Here is a 20,575-nt window from a genome sequence, read left to right as displayed (position 1 = left end):
ATAAGTATGAGAGAAAAAATGAGGGAAGCTTGCTGGGCAGGCTGGATGGGCCATTTGGTCTTCTTCTGCCGTCATTTCTATGTTTCTATATAAAATTTGGCGGTTCAGAAGAAGAGCCTTCAACCCCCCAAAATACAGCTGGAGCATACCTCATCACGGGAGAGTCACGAGGCCAACTCTCCACAAGCTAAACAAAAAGGTGGCCACAGCATTGAGCAGGAAAGTGGCTGCAAAGCTAATTGAAAACAGCTCAGCAGGGAGCCCCGGAGGAGCTGGGCAGGAGATTGAACCCTGCTCCCTCCTCACAAAATCAAACTGCTGCCTTTTTTTCTTTTAAATTTAAACAAAGACAAGTAAACAATATATTCTGTGAAAGCTTGGGAAAACAAAAACAGTTCATTCACATAAATAATTCACTGCATTCACAGAGGCAGGGGTATAATAATCCTCCCTGAAGCTCCACCGAGGTATGGGCATCTCAGGGCACGGCAGCAGATACAAACGTGGGGAGAGGGACTGTCACCACCAGTATCACCCACACTAGGTCACCGGGGAGGGAGCCTAGGCTGACAGAAATCAAGGAACCCCAAGAGCGAGGGAGACAGAACTGTCTGCCCTGCCACAGTCAGTCAGAGAAAAAAAAATCTTTTTTTTTATATTTAAAAATTACGAAGTAAATTAAAAGAGTACGTGCGGGAGCTTGCCCTAGAGAAAGGAGAGGAAAGAAAACCCAGAGGGCAAGCTAAACAGGGAACCAAAGGGTGAGCTGTTGCACCTGCTGGAGACAGACAAATACTGAGGGTCCAAAGGTGGGTTCCGTCCTTATAAGGGGCTGCCCTTAGACCTTTGCTCTGTCTCCACCTGCTGGAACGGGGGCTTAACCCCTGGTCTGGACTGATCCGGGTACGTACAGGGAAATGAGATCTATTTCACCACAAAAACTGGTAAATCTCTAATCACAAACAGGCCTCTGCCATATTGTGCACGCAGGCTAGTGTGTCCATAACCTCTTATACAATAAGGGGACTAGCACATGCCAACCAGCCATAGCTAATAATGCTCATCACATGTAGATACCATGTTGATGAGGCTATTAGATACTAACCCTCTAAAAAAAAAAAGTACACATATAGTGCACATTTTTATCCAAAAAAATTAACACCAGTCCAGGAGCTAAACGTTAACAGAAAAGCAGAAAATACTGCTTTTCTATAGTTCCTCTGACTTAATATTGTGGTGATATTAAGTTGGAGGAACCAAAAAAAAAAAGTGTAATTAAATTTTAAAAAAGCCTTGCCACTGGTCAGGTTAGGAAAATGAACACTTACAGGCCTATCCTGTAAAGTGCGGCCGTGTTTACCCTGCTCCTAAGCCGCTTTTTACTCACTTTCCGGCCGCGTTAGCCCTTCCTGCAATCCCGAATCCCCTTTAACCTACTGCATCCTAAATTCCCTGGGCAACCCCTTCCGCACGCGGCATGTATATTGCATGCAAACGAGCGAATTAGCTATTCCCTAGCATCCCGTAACCCGCGCCCCGACCATCGCTAGTTTTCCCTGCTGTTTTGTCACGCGTTTAACCTGCTAACTTACCGCCTACCCTGACCCCTGCGGTAGAGGCAGGGGTCAGGGTAGGTGGCAAGCTTTCCCCCAGCCCCCGCTCACCTACCCCAGCCACGATCATGGGTGCCGGTCTCCGTGGCAGCCCCAGTCCTCTCCCCTGCTCCCGAAGCCAAAAAAAAAAAGCAAAAAAAACATTGCAGACCCCCTCTGATGTCCCGACTGGGGCTGCCACGGAGACTGCAACAGCGAAGCAAAAAAAAAAAAACCAAAAGCAATTTTGGTTTTTTTTTCCAAAAGCGAAAAAACCAAAAGCAAGAAGTCAGTCGCTTCACCGCTTCACTCTTCCCTCCTCCCAGAGCAGGGCATGAAAAGCAGCCTTGCTCCGGGAGGAGGGAAGCAGCGAAGCGACTTCTTGCTTTTGGTTTTTTCGCTTTTTTTTTTTGCTTCGCCGCTGTCATCTCTTCTCCACTCCTCCCTGGTATCTGTCATTTCAAATGACATTTGAAATGAGATACCAGCGTGGCGTGAAGCCTTAGGCCCGCGCACCCAGGATACTGTATAGGCGCTCTACCCAGTAAAATGGGTTGTGCGGACCTAAGGCTTCACGGACGCGGTTTACATTTAAATAAAATTAGTGTTCAGGATCGAGCGGTAAGTGAGCTGCACTGTGCGTGCGGCAACCGCGGGTGCCGCAGGCACTAACGCAGCTCTTCCTACCGCTCGGTACTGGATAGACCTGTTAATTAACAAGCATTAGGGATACACAATTTATCCCTAGTGAGTCTTTTTAGCACAGCAGCTCATTTCCCTATTGCATCAAGTGCCCAGGAGAGGTGATTATGCGCGTTAAAAAAAAAGTGAAAGAGGAAGTGATGCACTGCAGCAGATGGCTGGCTGAATTAGAGCTTCCTTTTCCAACACTTTTAATCTCCAAGTATCACAGGGATCTAGCTATACAAATCTCATTGAGAGTACAGAATTGTAGCATTGTCACACTCAGATGTCGGTGAGGCAAAAATAGATATATGTTAGGAAGTACTTGTACCAAAAACAAGACCAGACCGGAGGAGCAGGCCTAGCTAAAAATGGCACTACAGGAAGAAGGCCCAATCCCCAGAGAACACAGGGGGGATCAATTACTTGAGGGAGACTATCCACTGACGAAAGCAGAAATGAAAAAGTGGTTTGCTGAACTTAAGCAAGATCTCCAAAACCATAAACAGGAAATCATGGATTCAGTTGAGGAAATAGAGGAGGTGGCCGAGAATGGCCGGCACAGATTGGATATCGCAACAAAGATAGTTGCACATGACGAAAAACTAAAGATGGCGTGGGATGCACACTAAGCACTGCGGAGCGAAGTTGAGACATTGTCAGTTAAAGTACAAGGTCTTGAAAACCACTCCCGATGCCTAAACTTGTGGTTTAGAGGAATCCCAGAAGCTCCGGAATATCAAAATTGCAAGGAGGTAGTGGAACAAATAAGCAAAACATTGTTAGGCACACAAGATTCTACAGCAGCTATGCCAAATATAGAAGTGTAAATCAACCACGCCATGGGACCAAGCTTGACCCAGGCATATCATCACTTGCTATCATGATTTTACACAAAGTTAAAATAGCTATTATAGGGAAGAAACAGGCGTCCTGGCAAGGGACAGATCAGCGTATACCATTATGTCTATCACCAGCAACTATCCGCCAGCGACAGATGAAAAGGATAACAAACTCTCCGCAAGGACAGGATTCGCTACTGATGACTATCCATTCGGGTTAGGCTTTTCTTTAAAAGGAGAATATCACAGAGGTCAGACTCTGGTGGAAGCTACACTTTCGCTGAGGGAGGCCAGATATGTGGGCTTTGAAGAAATGCACACCACACCAAAGACATCCGTGCACAGGGATGATATGCGCCCTTGGCAACGCGTGAATAAAGGAGGTCGTCTGCTTCGGAGCAATCTGGAGAATGAAAGCACTACTCGGGACGATACTAGAGTATATGGAGGACATAATATTCTTTGGTTCTATCATTTACCCTAGGGGACATTATCAAGAGAATTAAAAAAACAAAAAAATGATTATACCTATATAATTACACAAGGGGGCTACTCATCAATGATGCCTGAAAAGGGGAAAATTAAAAGGGAATATTTCAAAGGAGATTAGAAATGTAACAACTTGTACATGTAACATATGCTGTCTACCTGAGTAGAAGCATCACTGCATAATGCTGGGAGGGACTCTTAACGTGGATTGACAGACTCCTCTCACAGTATGGCAGATGAGCCACACTATGCAGGCTACTCTGTTAGGGGTTGGGGAAGGGAAAGGGTTTATAAGTGTGATAAGTGTTAAAGGATTCATGGGGAATTCCTTGGTCTAGTTACTACCAACTTCACCTACTCAGCATACCCACTGGAACAGCCTGCTAGGAACATAGCACTATCTGTGAATCCAATCCAGATCCACCTCTCTGAGCACCCCGACTAACTTGGTTTTGCCTTTTCCAGCCCTGTGGCTCTTGCTTCACCATGCCAACTGCTCCCAATGCAGTGGTGGCTGGGGTTTGGAGAGACACTGCAGAATAGCACCACAGCTCTCTAGCAACCATCTTTACTCCCCACTACCTGTGCCAACATGCAAGCAGCTACCCAAGCCCCACTGAAGCATGGGAGTCATACTTTTTAGATGGTAATTATCAATTTACATCTATATTTTTAATTTACACACAAGTTTTCCTTGCACTAGGTAGTTCTGCATACAAAAAAAAAAAAAAAAAAAAAAAAAGATACAGAGAGAGAAGGAACATAATGTGCTCCCCACTTAGCACTGCCATCACCACTCCAACAAAAAGATCTCTGGCTGGAGCTGAGGTATCCAACTGATACAGAAAACAGATTTTGGTCCTATCCTAGTGAAAATAGTTTTAGTTTCAATATAGTGTTACAGCCACAGCCCTTATAGTGCTTGTCTTCCTCTTTCTATTAACCCTGTAGCAGAAAGAGATGGTACATCCCTATCTTAGCAGTGCTGCATGCAGACGTTCTGAGTTATTCCACAGTGCCAGAAAGAAAATCTGAAAGTGAAATATTGAGGTTGACATTCAGAAGCTATAGAGACAGCCCCCTGAAATGGGTACCCGTCTAACCGCATAATGAGGGGTGGGCAGCAGGTGCTTCTGGATGGAGCAGAATTACTTGCATAATTTACACAGCTAACTCTGATCTTTGGAGGTAAACACTTACCGTCTGCCGCTAACTCTGGTCACAGCTTAGGGCTGTTCTAAAGGCGGAGATACTTCTCCGGCTAACTAACATAGCTGGGGATATTCAGCAGCAAGGCTGAGCCGCTGAATATCCCCGTTAAGGGGCCGATGCAATATAAAGCGCGGAAAGCGCTGAAAAGTCAGCGCCTGCTTTCCTAACACGCGCATGGTGCCTGCAAGGGGGGGGAGGGTGCCATGCAATACCCAAATTAGGCAGCCGAGGTGACCCTGCCTCGGCTGCCAGTTATGAAGACCGACGCCAGTAAACTCGGCGCCCGTTTTCATTCCTGGCAGACGGCTGGTTATGAAAACAGATGCAGAGTTGTACCGGTGTCGGTCTTCATAACTCGGTGGTGGGCAGAGTTTTGGGGGGTTTTTTATGTTAAGAAAAGAAGTACAGAAAAGCAGTTTTTTCTGCACTTTTACCTGCGCTCAGCTCCAGGCAGGCGTTAATAGCTGAGCAATAAATGTGCGTCAGACTCACATTTATCTTTTTGTATGCAGAGTGAATGAGTGCTCTCTCATTCACTCCGCGTCGGACACGCATTAAATAGGCACTAATCCCCCTATTGCATTAGGGGGTGGATTAGCGCTGAGCACACTGTATTGCCTCGGCCTCTAAATTAGCTGGACAGCTAGATCTGGCTTACTTAACTAGCCGCTATTTGTTAACTTGTTATGCTGCCTTCCCCCAAATAAAGCAGCAGACAGCAAAACTTCACAGGTCTTGTTCTGCTTATATATTCAAATCAGAACCACACCCCTCCTTCCAAAACCCACCTTTAGTGGGAAATACATAAATTACAAATAGAGTTTGCTTATTTATACAATATAAAGATGCTGAATTGCTACATGGAGCTATAAAAAATAAACCCAAATTTTAAAATATAGTAATAAATATGTGGAAGGAGAATTAAATAGTTTAAATGCCAAAAGGCATGTGCTGTTTATTTAACAGACATCCTTCTATAAAACAGTATTTGTGAATAAGAGCAGTGCAGTGTCTAGGACTCTCACAGACCAACAGCATCAGAGGAAGTGATGTCGACTCCCAAACCAGCCACAGCAAGAAGACAGAATTTAACATTAAGGTGGCACAATTGCACATATGAAGAAAGCTATGACTTGCTGTAAATTAAAGTATAAAAATAAAAACTTGTCCAATTAAATATTCACTGTAGACTATGTATTTCCCATGAGGAATTTCCATTCTTCTGTTTCAAATCATCTGTGCAATAGCTAGCATACGCTAAAGAAAATGAACAGGATATCAGACTTGTAAAGACTTGAAATACGAGAGGATTACTTTGGTGGAAGCAGATTTTCTGGGGTGGTAGGCGTCACTGTATCCATGTAAAAGTTATCAATTTGGTCTATGTACATCTTTGATACGACAGGCCTCTTCAGTTTCATTGTTGGACCTGAGGAGAAAAATAAACTGAACCATGAATATTTTTGCTTGCAAATAATGATTGCTTTAGCATTACTATCCTAAAATCAAATGGCCTTCGATGCAAGCTGCTAGAGTTTTTTTTTGTAATGTCATGCCAATGTATTGCTCTGACATTCCAAATCCTTAAAACTCAAAATAATAAACATATAAACCATGGCAAAGAGAAGCAGGTAAACCCACTGCCTAAACTAGAGATGTAAAATATATATAGTCATGCAGATTATATCTATGCACTTTTTAGACTGGATGAATTACTTTGGTCTGTGTGTCATCATTCACTATGCATTTACCTTAATCAAGACTGCAGACACCAGAAAACATTCAAAAAATAGTGATACCTAGAGAGCCTTTCAGTTACTTCCCAGTGGACTTCTGTGAAGCCCACTCTGCACATAGACAGGGGAGTTGGAACAAATGTTATATAATGAAGGTGCAGAAAATTGGGTTTTTTTACCCATGTTTAAGGGAAGCCTGCACCCTCAGGAGTTGCTGGAGCACCACTGGTAGTTCCAACTCCTATGAGAATATGCCACTATTAGATAGATAGACCAAATTGAACACTGGCAAAATAAGTGTGGCACTAACCCCTAGATTCATCAAAATGCTATAAATTTAGCATGAATAACACCCGTGATACAAAAAGGGGCATGGTTAGGGTCATTTTTGAGTTAACACAAAGCATGCTATTTTAGCACTTTGCATAGGTATTTTACTGCAATGCGAGTTAACTGTATTTTTTGCACCATAAGACGCACCTGGGATTCAGAGCAAGAAAAATTAAAAAAAAAAAAATGGTGTGCTAAACCTGCTCTGTTCTCGGGCATCTGTGCGTCTTATGGAGCTAATTAGGGGGAGGGCATAACAATTTTTTTGTCCCCATTTCATTTTCAGGTCTGGGGAGGGCCATTTCTGTCCACTCCCCGGATCACAAAACTTTTATCATGCTCTTTTGTTGGAAAAACAAAAAAACCCCATCCCAACCCTTTAAATTTAATTAACTACCAACCCCCCCCCCCCCCAAGACCTGCCGAAAGTCCCTGGTGGTCCAGCGGGGGGTCCGGGAGCGATCTCCTGCACTTGGGCCGTCGGCTGCCAGTAATCAAAATGGCGCCGATAGCCTTTTCCCTTACTATGTGACAGGGGCTACCTGTGCCATTGGGTGGCCCCTGTCACATAGGAGGACGACAAGATGGCACCGGCCGTCCATTGCTCCTACCATGTGACAGGGGCCGACCAATGGCACCGGTAGCCCCTGTGACATAGTAAGGGCAAAGACTATCGGCGCCATTTTGATTACTGGCAGCCAACGGCCCAAGTGCAGGAGATCACTCCCGGACCCCCGCTGGGCCACCAGGGACTTTTGGCAGGTCTTGGGGGGGGGGGTTAATATTCGCTCCATAAGATGCACAGACATTTTCCCCCCACTTTTGGGGGAAAAAAGGTGCGTCTTATGGAGCAAAAAATACGTTTATCACACCCGTGATATTTTTGGTTCACACCTTGCAAAGTGCCCAGACAGGCATTTCCTGGTTTTGGGTTGCTCCTGGAGTGAGAGCAAGAGAGACTCTTTATAAGGCTCTCATAATAGTCTTCTATTTATATCGCTATAGGAGGGTCTTCTAGTAACTTGAGTTGAGGATTTGGTGGGGGTCTTGGGTTGGGGGGGGGAGTTTTGCATGCACAGAGGTACAAACAGCACAGTACACATCAGTGAAGATTTGATGTGATTTGGAGTGAGGAAAGGGTCACAAAGATGAATTTGTACATTGTACTCTTGACCTAGTTTGAAGCGCTCTTTACCTAGCTGCTATCAAGCTAGGTAGAGAGTACATTGTACAAATCTCAGCTTTGTGTACATTTCCTCTTTCCAAATCACATCAAATCTTCACTGATGTGTACTGTGCTGTTCGTTAGGGATGTGAATTGTTTTTCTAACGAATTGAAATATCGTACAATATTTTTAAATTCTTTAATATATCGGGTAAAAAAAACCGATCACTTTTCCCCCTGAATTTTCGTAAAAATCTTTTTTCGGGTTAACACGCGCTAACAAAAAACAAGTTTATTTTTGTTACTTTTTTGCTATTTTTGTTAGCGCGCGCTAACTCAAATGATTTTTCACTTAAAAAACAAAACACAAACCGGGGATCCACGGGTAAACGAGATTTTCCCGCGGCAAGACGATCCCGAAAGCGCAATTCACATCCCTACTGTTCGTACCTCTGATTGTGCTTGTAAACTGCCCCCCAAACCCTAGACCACCACCAAAACCTCACCTTGAGTTACTAGATGACTCTTTTAGTGGTATAAATAGATGACTGTGTGCCACCCCAGAGGCGCTCTCTCTCCCCTCTTCACGCCTCCCCTCCCTCTCTGCCCGAAATGGAATTTGTGATAAATATCGTGAATCCTGTTTCAGACATATCGCACAACTTAATGCCTGGCACAAAGGGCTCGTTATTTCCGGCATTATAAGATGTGTTATGCTATCGCGTGCAATGTTAAACATCCCACATTTTCATAAACCTCGCCCAAATTCCCCTTTGTCTAAATTTTCAGAATTTGCATATGTACCATGCGATGTGAAAACTAACACATGCATTAGGGTTTTATCCCGGGCATTAATGCCCTAACGCATTTTGATGAATGACCCTGTAAGTTTGTGGGGAGAAATGACATTTTCAAAATTATCAGTCTTTGCCTCTCAGTTAGAGCTCTCTTTATGCAAAGGTTCCAAGGTATTCTGCAATGAAACTTGTAATTGCAACATACTGTTGCACTACTTAAAGTGCATAGGACACACATTTAACCAGTACCAAAAATATTCATTTTCTTTGGGGGTTATGAGGGGGAGCCTAGGACTTTTAGACAGGTACTTATGAGAGAAAAGATTAAGGGAAGATTGGCCTTACTGGACTTTAACACACTATTTTTTCAACTCCGTGTCAAGACATAGTATGAGGAAATCAAGTTAAGGGGAAGCATTGGACCAGATTGGAGAAGGATATCAGACTAGCAGCAAAGGAGGGAACCAGATGGGTTTGGATATCAAGGAACAGAAGTCAAAATTTAGAGCTGAATAACTGATAGTTCAACAGATGTAAAGGATCTGGAAGACTATTTTATGTAAGGCTGGCCTTTCTAAATCCCCATCCCCTCTATTGCCGTTCTGGGACAACCCTGACTTCCCAGTTTTTACAAGTGTTTCCATGCACAGGAGGTGAGCCTTTTTCAATGGAGAGGAGGCTCTAATATATCGCTAATGGATGGGCAGAAAGAATAGGCCATACTGTCTTTTTCTTTTTTTGCATTTATACTTTGATTATAATAATTTGATAATAAAAAAAACGTCAATAAATAAGGATAATAGTATAGAAATAAGTACAAAACAGAAATAATAAGAAAATTAAATCAATACATTATCCTTGGTACCAAGCAATTGGGGAGCCAATATTTAAAGAGCGTTACTATCATACATAAAGAGAAATATTAGGTAATTAAAGAGGGATATCCTCAGTGTTCTTATTGCGATAACTAGTTGGCAGTATTTTCCAACGATACATGAGAATCTAGAAAACGTTTCAATTCTGCTAGATCGAAATATATGTATTTGACATTACCGGTACGATAAGACCTTGGTCTTGAGCATCGGTATATTAAAAGAACTTAAATAAAATAAATTATTAATTTTCATAATACATTTACATGGATATTGTACGGTGATCTGAGCTCCTATTTGTCTAGCTTGATGACAAAGCTAGAAATTCCTTTCTCCACTGAGTAGATTTTACAATGTCTGGGAAAATCCACAACTTCTGACCATAATATGGAACCTGTCTATTGCGAAGAAACAACTAAGAACCAAGCCTCTATCAGAGGGAAAAATAAACTTAACCATTAGCATCCCTCGCTTCTGCACTTGTTCTTCACCAGACAATTAAAAAAAAGCAAAAAAGCAGATAAATCAGCAATAGGAGGTGCAGGACCTGATGGTTGAGAAGAAACTTCATCTCTTATCAAAAGCTAAAACACACATTTTTGCCAAAGGTGATAAGGCATCTGATGAAATTTTTAAGATTTCTTGGAGATGCATCTTAAATTGATCTCACAGAGAGACATGAGACTTGGGGAAAACTTACAACTCTTAAGTTCAGATATTTCATAGCATTTTCAACATTCTCAAGCTTTTTTGAATGAACCATATCTCCTTGAATTAGTCCAGTTTGCACCTTCTGCATTTGAGCCAATCTGTTCCATATTTTCTAAGTTTGAGGCATGTGAGGCAAGCAAAAGTTCTGAAGACTGTATTCGATTATTAGCATCCATAGTTAAGGAAATTAAAGAAGAAATTGATTTTTCCAAAGTTATTATAGCAGACCATACTGAGTCTAATGTAATAGTGGGTGGTTTGACCAGATTAGCTTTAAATATAGAGCCAACCATATCAGAGCCGCTAGGGATTCCCACATTACTGTAGCCACTAGCAGGACCTCTTTCCCCCGTAGAGTCCGGCGCCATAGCAAACAAATCTCGGCGCTCCAAGTCTACTGGAGTATGTTGAACCGGTGATTGAAGTAAGGTAGCTGGATCTCCACTTACTTCAAATATCCTGGCTTGATCCACATAATTCACCCCAACAGCCTCCGGTGTTGACTGCTCTGTATCCAGGCACCCCTTGGGCCAGTTCAATCCTAGGGTCGGGTCATGGAAGAAGGGGAAGGGAGTTATCGGTGCTCCAGGACTCAAAGATGTTTGTGAAACAAGTGACACCAACATATGCTCCATGCCGGTAGTCACAGCATTTCCTGCTTCTGGAGTTCGACCGGGGTCTGTGCTAAAAAAGCTCTCGATCCTCTACTGAGTTGGGCCGACCGATGAACTTGGGGCTGCCTCTCTGTCTGCCCTTCCGTTTTGTATGAGGCACAGTTGCTGGTAAGAGCCAAAAAGGAAAATAGAAATTGCACAGATATCTGAGCTGACCAGATGCATCCCTCCTTCAAGGTGCCATCTTGGCTTTCATGTCCCACACTGTCTTTCTACCATCATGTTTCTATGTTTAAATTTTCGTGCTTAGCTAGAATCAGAGAACATCTCTCAGTATGGAAGACATGTCTTATGTTAGTTGATCCTGCATTCAAATATATTCTATTTCAGGGTTATTTTAATAAGAAAAATATACAGGAAACAGGGATTAGAAGATTAACAATTTAACATATTTACAACAGGAAATGTTGACTCTAAAGATTTGATTTCAAAATTATTCTGGGTGATGAGGCAAATAGAAAAGAAGAAGCGCAGATATAAGAACAGAGGAAAAAGATTTGTAGAGATAAAATTTGTAAGAACTGGGAAACTATTTGAGAAAATGTAACAAGAAGGTAGCAAAAATAGCAAGAATTCAAGAAAGCCCGGATAACAACAGAAGACCTTTAGTTGCAAAGAGTTAAGGAGAAAGCCCGAGATCAACTGGAGTTCACAGTATTGCACCAGGAGTGAAACTGGGTATATTGGATGGGCCTTACAATCCTTATTTGCTCATAGACTATGTTTCTAAGTGGAAACTATCAGAGCTGGGATAAAAGATAATTTACAGCTCGTATTTAACTCCTAATCAACTTAAAGACAATGAGGGGGAATCTTTTGGATCATTGCTGGAGAGGATGTAGAGTAAAAGGAAAGCTTTTCCATATTTGGTGTCATTAAAAATATTCTACCTAGAAATGTTGCGATTAATACATAAAAATGACAATTCAATTACTACTAGGCTCTATACTTATTTTACTGGATGCTCCACTCCTGAAAATAATGGCAAAAACCCAGAAAAAAAATGTTAAATTTCCCATATGTTAACAGCTAGGATGACAGTAGCTAGGTATTAGAATGACCTGAATAAGCCTCCCAAAGAACATTAGTATAGGCTGCTCAGAGAAATCTTGACTTTTAATGTAGAGAAAGGCATTCTGATTTCATTATAATGTGGCAAGCTTTTCAATTGTGCTGCTGAAAGCACAATTCTAGTAAAAATGATATGGTCATTTCTCGAGTTTGAGTTCAATCTTTTTACTGAAATTTATCAATACAAGAAAACAACAAAAACACAGGAAATTACAAATACTCATGATCACATATAATAATTTTTGGGTGAGGAAATTAAGAACTTTTACCTAGGAATTTAGATAGACTGACAAAGGTTTCCAGATTATATAAACTTGAATGTTTGATTCAATTTCATAGCTACTACATTTTCATATCTAATTACCACCATATCTGTGTTCTAATCAGTGCTGCTCAAGAGGTCACTATTTTCCTCACTCACTCAGTATCATTTGCAAGGCATGTTATTGGAGAATGTCCAATAACTGCCTCTGGCTGACGGTGGGTGTCTCAATAGCATGAGAGCGAAAATGGCTCTAAGTTACAGAAACTGTCAATTTCATTTATTGATCAGAAAAATGTTATATCTTAATGCAATCATACAGATTATGCTGCAAGGTACCTTTGTTTGCTCACAGTGCCATTTCTAATTTGTCACTGAAATTGACCATGTTCACGCATATTTATGTGGGTATGTGTGTGTGGTGGCTGCATCTGTACACCCAAATTTCTGACAGGATAAGTCTGGCCGATCGCATGAGTTGTTTTATCATTTATTGCATTTTGACATCATCTTAGTATCAAATGAAAAGTTGGGGTGCTGTTCAGAATCTTTCCGTACTATTTGCTTGTAATATCTTTAAATGAAAAAGCTTTTGATGTTTAGATATTTTTTTATTGAAAATAAAGAATAAAAAAAAATGGCATACATTGGAAAGGTCACAGAAAAGGGAAAACAATATGAATAACTCCACCAATTTTCCCAACCATACGCTATAAATTTTAATTTTATTAATTCTTAAATTATTTTTTGAATTATATTATTTGTAATGGACCGCATCAGCAAGCCAGGCAGCGTATCTCTTGTGGAATGCGAGATCGGTCTAATCAATCATTTTCGGTGCATTACTATATGTAGACTTCAAAAAAAGATTTTTTACAAATTAAGGTTGAAAAGGCGATGTCTCTTCTCTCTTTCTCCTTGAGAATAAATGATTTTAGACACTATCATTCTCCATAAGGGTAAATCATAGGATATACAGTTTCAAGACACATGCAGTTTGACGGGCTCAACAACGGCTGAAGTTTCGCAGTTATGCTTCATCAGGAGCCTAGTGTGTAAATCTTCTATTGTGTCAATAAATCTTTCGACCTTATGGATCCCACTACATAGTCAAACCTTGCATAGAAAGAGAATCAATAATTAGAAAACGGATATGGATCTTAGCTTTCTTGTTGACAAAAGTTCCGAATCCTTACATGGGACAAATATGTCTCCCGCTTGTTTTTCAAATCAGAATAACTGCGAAACTTAGGCAGTTGTTAAGCCCGTCAAACTGCATGTATCTTGAAACTGTATATCCTCATTCCCTGCAATAAAAATTGGAAATAAAGTAATCTGTTCTTGAGACTGATGAAGACAATGAAAAAAAAAAAAAAAAGTATAATCTTTGTCTCTAGGGTGCCGGCCGCCATGAGTCAGAAAGCTCCAAAACATCAAGCACAGAATGAAGAACTATACTAGATCCTGAGCGCCTCATATGCACTTTCAATTGTCAATCTATGAGCGGGTCAAGGGGCAGGCTGAAATCTCCACCTACCACCACATTCCCCTCCTCAGCAATCTGTTGCTAAGGCCTGAAAAAAATCAGGGATATCTTCAGTAAGGGCATAAAGGTTCAGCAACACAATGGGTTCCCTAGGACTCTCACTCTTCACTTTGACCCACCTAACCCCCTGTTGTCAGAGGCCAGGGAGAAAACACGACTATCTAAAGAGGCGTTACTTAATACAGCCACCCCATTTTTCTTACCCAGGGCTGCCAAAAAGGCTAGCATGGTATACCCCATGATGGCACAATCTGGCAGATTCTTTGAAATTTAAATGAGTCTCCTGAAAAGAAAAGGAACTTAACTAACATTCATATCTCATCTAAACATATCAGCTGTACAAAGACTCAAGGGTTTGGGAAGAAAAAGACTAAAGGAAAAGCACAAAAACCTTAGTCAGACACGATGTAGCCATATACAGAAATTGTCAAACACAAGGTTAAACTAAGTATTAACTATTCAACCACAGTATGCCTATGACTCAGTAGACAGCATAAGGCCCCAGCCTCCTGGTCCTATGCTTTAAATAGAAACAAGAAAAATCCACCATCAACTAAAATATAAACAGAAGAACCCATTCAAGAAGCTCCATACCCAACGTAACCCACCCAAACCCCTTCTCAGCTCAACTCCACACAATTCACATAAATCCCATCTACTCACAACCAGACAGCATAACAGGTCTAACAGAACCATGCAGAAATCCAGTCACTACACACACACACACACACACCATTCTTACTTCACCATCTCCACAAATCCTCATACAATATCAACTGTCACAACCTAACAAGCTTCAGACCAAACAACCAGTTCAAACAATCAAATGTGCATCAAAGCTAAAAAGCTGAATTGCCACTATAATTAAAACACAAATGAAACTATTCCTACATCACCCGCCAATGATACTAAACACAGTCCTCAAAATGGAATAAGGTAGTAAAGAAAAAAAATGTTCATGGAAGAAATCAGGAAAGGTCAGTGTTTGTCACTGCAGCCACCCAACTAATAAGCCAAATTCTTCAGGTTTCTCAGGCACTGCTGGAAAATCAGAAATATGAGCAAGTATCATCCTGGAAAGTTTCAAGTCTATTCCATGAGAAGCAAGGAAAAGATAGAGAAGTCACTTGCACTTCATGCTATTGCCTGAGAGATTGTTCAAGTAAGACTGGAATTGTGCCGGCTCGTCAAAATTTTTAGTTTTATTTAGAATGGTAACTTGTACAGGATAGAGAAGGCCATACTGAGCATTCAAAAAGCGTAACTGACTACGCAGAGCCAAGAATTGCTTTTAACAAGTGGCAACAGCATTTTATTAAGATCAGCAAAGATAAGAATTTACAGCCTTCATAGATCAGTGAAGAATAAAGTCTGGTCTTTTGCAGAAGCCCCAGTACCTGTGGGTACTTAAGAATTTTTCAGCCATAAAAATCCAGCATTCAGCTGCAGGCAAGAGGGAGATCTGTGAGCCTCTCAATCTCCAATAGCAGAGAGGACAAGTCCAGCAACTTTGACAGAGAGGTTTGCAAGAAGCCGATCGAATCTGAACCCTTTGCCTGCTCAGGAAAGCCAATAATGCGAAGGTCATTTCTCCAGAAGCAATTGTAAAAATTCTCTAAATCTCTCCCCAAAATAGAAATCTTCTTTACTTGACACTGGAGCTCTGTGATGCAGTTCGTATTCCTCTCAATATGATCTTCTACTTGCGTTAATCTCTCCTGAACTGCAGATAACAAATTTAAGCTCTGCCACATCGGACTTAATGTCTGCCATCGTGGCCAAATTATCTTTCGACAGGACCTTAAGCTGTAAGATTTCTGTCATAGGGCTGGAAGGGAGATGTCAGATTCCTTACCCCAATTCCTTCTTAGAATGGAAGGGAGGTTTGGTCTCGATTTTGGGGTTGTCGTGACCCAGACAACTCTCTCTTCAGGCAAAAACAAAAAGAAGCCTCCAGTAGAAGATAAATATGGCGAATTTTAAGATATGAGTAAAGGGAGCATGAGAGCAAAGGTTTCAGGCAGCCAACTTGTTGCTGCTCAACAGTGCCCCTAAATAGAAAACATTTAAAAAAATCCCCAACCAAAAGGAGAACAAAAGAATCCTTTTACATTTTTATTGAAATTATTTTAAATAGTTACAATCCCCCTGAGAACAATCAGCATTATATGTGAATTCTTACAAACTACTCCCCCTCTTCCAGACTGGATATACCCATATTAGCTATGCTAGAGGTTCAACAGTCAGTGCCTAAAATTGTGGCCTAAAGGAAAAATCTTTCATCATTCTGGCCATGATTTATATTCTGCACACTCCTCAATATATATTTTAAGCTTTTCAAGCACTGCTCTGTGACACTATATTTTCTACATGTGATTTACAGTGGCCCCTTCAACATGTTCCCTGATATAGCAAAGTTGCTTACTTGTAACAGTTGTTCTCTATGGACAGAAGAACAGCCACACAAGTGGGAGCAATCAGCAGCCGGGACTAAGTTGAAAATCACTCTCATAGCTCAGGAAGTCTTTCCGAGATGCTCCATTGTCGCACATTTCTCAGTCTATTCCCCAGCTAACGTCAACTGAACAGAAACAAGGGGGGGGGGGGATTATGTGGCTTTGCTTTCTCCATGGATAAGCAGGAAAAACCCAACCACACGCTGTATATATATAGCAATTTTTTTTCTCTTTAGGTTCTGCAACCCAAATAAAGTGGGAAAATTAAGGTTTTCTTTAAACAGGTTTCTTAATACAGCTTGATCATTATGAAAGTCCTGGTCTAAATAGTGGCTGCTTTGGAAATATCCTGAATTAACGCTGATTAGATGCGCGCCATTGATGGTGCAGCTGCATAATGAGGTTTTACATTTTGCAAAAAATGAATTCCTGCCATCTTAAAACAATGAGAAATGCACAGACACAGCCATATAGAGAGTTTGTTTTGTGACAAAGAGCCTTCCTGTTGGCATCATAAGTGAGAAATATTGAGAGATCATTTTCTGAAAGATTTAGTTTGCTCCAAGTAGAATAACAGAGCTCTTCTACAGTATGCTCGGCTGCTGAATAATGAGGCTTTGGGAAAAAAAGATAACATACTTGACTGGTTCAGATGGAATCGAAATACTACTTTTGGTAAAAAATTTGGATACATCCTTCCCACTCTGTTCTTGAAAATCTGGATAGAAGGAGCATAATCTATTAATGTGTAATGCTCACTGACACATAACAGCTATAAGCAACAATAGCTTCCATGTCACATACTTTATATTTGCAGAAGCCAAAGGTTCAAATGGAGGCTTAATCAGCTGTGAAAGAACTTCATTTAAATCCCATTACCCCAAAGGCACTTTTTGAGCAGAGTTTGTAGGTTTAATAAATCAGGATACCAAGCGCTGCCGTGATAACAGCATGCCTCCTGAATAGTGACAGTATATCGCTATAGCACTCAAAAGTACCCCACCAGAATGTTCTTCATTCATTTCTTTATTCAGTTTTCAACAATTAACAGAATTAAACTGTACATAAATACACAAATTACCAAATTGCCACACATTCACCCTCCCAACCGATCTCCCCCCAGAACCCCCCAATGCCCTTCATAAGGATGCAAAACTAAAAAGAGTAACTCCACCCTCACTCCCAGTAGCATACCCACAAACTTTATGACAAAAGGTCAAGCCCGTGTCTATTCAAAATCTAGTTCAAAAAGACAATTATTGAAAATGAATACCTCAAAAACGTGTGATATAATCTCGCACGGAGTTCGAGAGTGTCCCAATACCCTTGCCAAACCAATAGACAGGATGTCAAAGATGCATTTGACTTGCCCTTCGCAGTCATGTACTCAAAATGCAATAACTTATATAATCGCAGCTTCCACTGATCCTTCCTCGGCTGTTCTGGAGAGATCCTCACAGCCAAAATTGTCTGAATTGCCAATAGGAAAGCCTTTCAGAGAAAAATCTTCTTCTACTTGGAAAACACATCCAAGGACCCACCAAAAAGTCTCACCAGACAAATTTTTGGCAACCTTGGAATATAAGCCTTCAACATCTGACCCAAATCAAACAATCTCTTCCCCAAAACTGTGAAATCTTATTACATTCCCAAAAACAGTGAAAAAAGGTACCCTTTTCAGCCATATACTTCACACTGATCCGATTTACACAAGTTTGCTGCGAACATCCAAGATCTAAGCATAAAAATACAATATATGAATTTATGCTCTGTTACGTTCTCTGCTATCAAATAGTAGCCCTGGAGTACAGTGGTAACCTGATTTCTCCACAGAAAATAGCAGCCTGCTTTTCCAATTTGATTATATCATTACCAATACTTTGAATAGCTTTGTTAAGAGATGAACAAGAATTACTCCCCCACCCCGGTTTCTTAAAGATGGCCTGCACAGCTGCATAATTATGAAAATCACCATTGGAATGGCAAAGTGATATTCAGTGCCTTATCTGCAGATAGGCGTAAAAATCTTTTGAGCCTAGATAGTATAAATCCTGCGGCTCCTACAAGCTCTTTATGGTATTCTAATTTTCCCCAAAAAACTGGTAGATACCCACAAGTTCTTTACTATACCACATTTGGAATAATTGATTGTCCGTCCCTGGCAGGAATGGAGGATTACCTCGGAAAGTCAAATAGGGAGTACATCCCCCCACCATAAATAATGTTGAGATTACACAAGAAGCTCCGCACACGCCTCCGTGACTGAATCAATAGGTTCTGTTTACAACAAGGAGGAACTTCTGAGGAAGTAACCTGAATAATATTTCTGGGCCAATATGGAGATAGCCACTCCCTTATGAAATCATAAGAAGAGAAAAAGCTTGTGCGAGATAACCAGTCCTTAACATGCTTAAAGATACAAGCTAAACAATACTTTTTCCAATTTGGGCAACTTAACCCCTCCAACTCCTATCCAACATTAGGGAACTCAGCAGCATCCTAGCTTTATTGCCCCTCCCCCACAAAGTTTCATAGAATGCGATTGATGAGCACTAATTCCTTCAGCCAGACTGGAATCTGCTGCAGGATATATAACCATATCAGCAACTCCATCATTTTAATCCAGTGGGAGCACTGAGAGGAGAGGGAGAGGATCACCTTGCTAGTGACTGAAAGGAATCAGTAAGTTTTTGCTTGGGACATTGTCTTTTTTAAAAGTATTGGGGCAAAGTTAACTATTTGGGAATATTATTTAGTGTGTTTGTGCTTTTAATAGTCAATAAGGCAGTGAATAAACAGAAGTTAGACTGTTTGTATTTTTAAATAAATCAGTAAGGCAGCTAGTAAGCAGAAGTTAGTGTGTTTGTATATTAAAAAAAAAAAAAAAGTAGCCTGAAGCTAGAAATAAGCTAGGAGCAGTGTATACCTAAGTAAAAAGGTTGAAAAGTTCAGTTCAGTTACTCACCTTGGAAAGGTGTCAAGGTAGTGCGATTTGGTACCAACATTTGTTAATCAAGAGAGCAGTGAGTCACACTCTGGCTGATTAACCAACTACTTCTGCCTGCCAGGATCTTCAACAAATGCAGATATCTATTCAGTGAGTAAACTAACCTTGTCAGCTTGTCTCACCTCCAGCTTCTGCACTGCGAGTCTACATCCGGGACTCTCTCTTCTACCCAGCGCAGCCTACCATCATTGGAGCGTGGGACGGGTCTCCTCTGCCGATGACCCCTGGACTACTCTACTGGGTTACCTCACTGCTGCCACCCCTGGGCAGTACTACCAAGCTGTATAATAAACATGAATTCTCTGTGTCTGCGTGTATAGAGAGTCTAGCCTAGTACTGCGGTTCCTCACAGGGCTTCTCCCTGTGGGAGTGGCCATCTCCGCAGTACCCAAGAATCCACTCAAACACCTCGAAATTACAACACCTCTCAGAGACATGGTGGAAGGAGGACAACCAATGGGACAGTGCTATACCAGGTACAAATTATACCCGGGAGGTGGTGTGGCGCTTTATGTCCGGGATGGCATAGAGTCCAACAGGATAAACATCCTGCATGAGAGTAAATGCACAATTGAATCTTTATGGGTAGAAATCCCTTGTGTGTCGGGGAAGACTATAGTGATAGGAGTATACTACTGTCCACCTGGTCAAGATGGTGAGACAGACAGTAAAATGCTAAGAGAAATTAGGGAAGCTAACCAAATTGGTAGTGCGGTAATAATGGGAGACTTCAATTACCAAAGGATAACAGTTAATCTTATAGAAACATAGAAACATAATACACAACGAGCTACAATATCTCACTAAGACGTTATGAAATCTCAATTTTTTCTTCAATGTGCAAACTTCAATATATAACATTTCATGTGTATTTATTTATATGAAGGACCATCATAACACCCGTAGGCATACAAGCAATTTTCACTTTATGTATTGCCACACCGGATCACATTTAATCATAGGTCACATTTAATCATAGGTCCAAGTCCTTTATTATATGTCTTATTTTCCTTTTATAATAATTTTTTTCTTTAAATTTTTTTCTTTAAAAATGTATGTGGAATGATACCTTCCTTGTACATTGCTCAAAGGATTACTTCTTCCAAGGGCGCTATCGCGCTCCAAGGAG

General features: G+C 41.1%; 1 protein-coding gene across 3 annotated transcripts in view; it reads right to left on the bottom strand.

Annotated features, from left to right (window-relative positions):
* Nucleotides 1-5,552: 5,552 nt before the first annotated feature.
* The window catches only part of ACSBG2 (acyl-CoA synthetase bubblegum family member 2), a 355,967-nt gene continuing 340,944 nt past the window's right edge, over nucleotides 5,553-20,575 (bottom strand). For all 3 annotated transcript variants that reach the window (XM_029610908.1, XM_029610907.1, XM_029610909.1), the window contains one exon: nucleotides 5,553-6,248. In XM_029610908.1, coding sequence (XP_029466768.1) covers nucleotides 6,130-6,248 — 119 coding nt within the window. In that variant the 3' untranslated portion in view covers nucleotides 5,553-6,129. The remainder of the gene's footprint in view (nucleotides 6,249-20,575) is intronic.

This window comes from Rhinatrema bivittatum, chromosome 8 (genome assembly GCF_901001135.1).
Source record: "Rhinatrema bivittatum chromosome 8, aRhiBiv1.1, whole genome shotgun sequence".
Taxonomy (NCBI): domain Eukaryota; kingdom Metazoa; phylum Chordata; class Amphibia; order Gymnophiona; family Rhinatrematidae; genus Rhinatrema; species Rhinatrema bivittatum.
The sequence above is the reverse complement of the archived record's forward strand: the minus strand, read 5'-3'. Positions and strand labels throughout refer to the sequence as shown.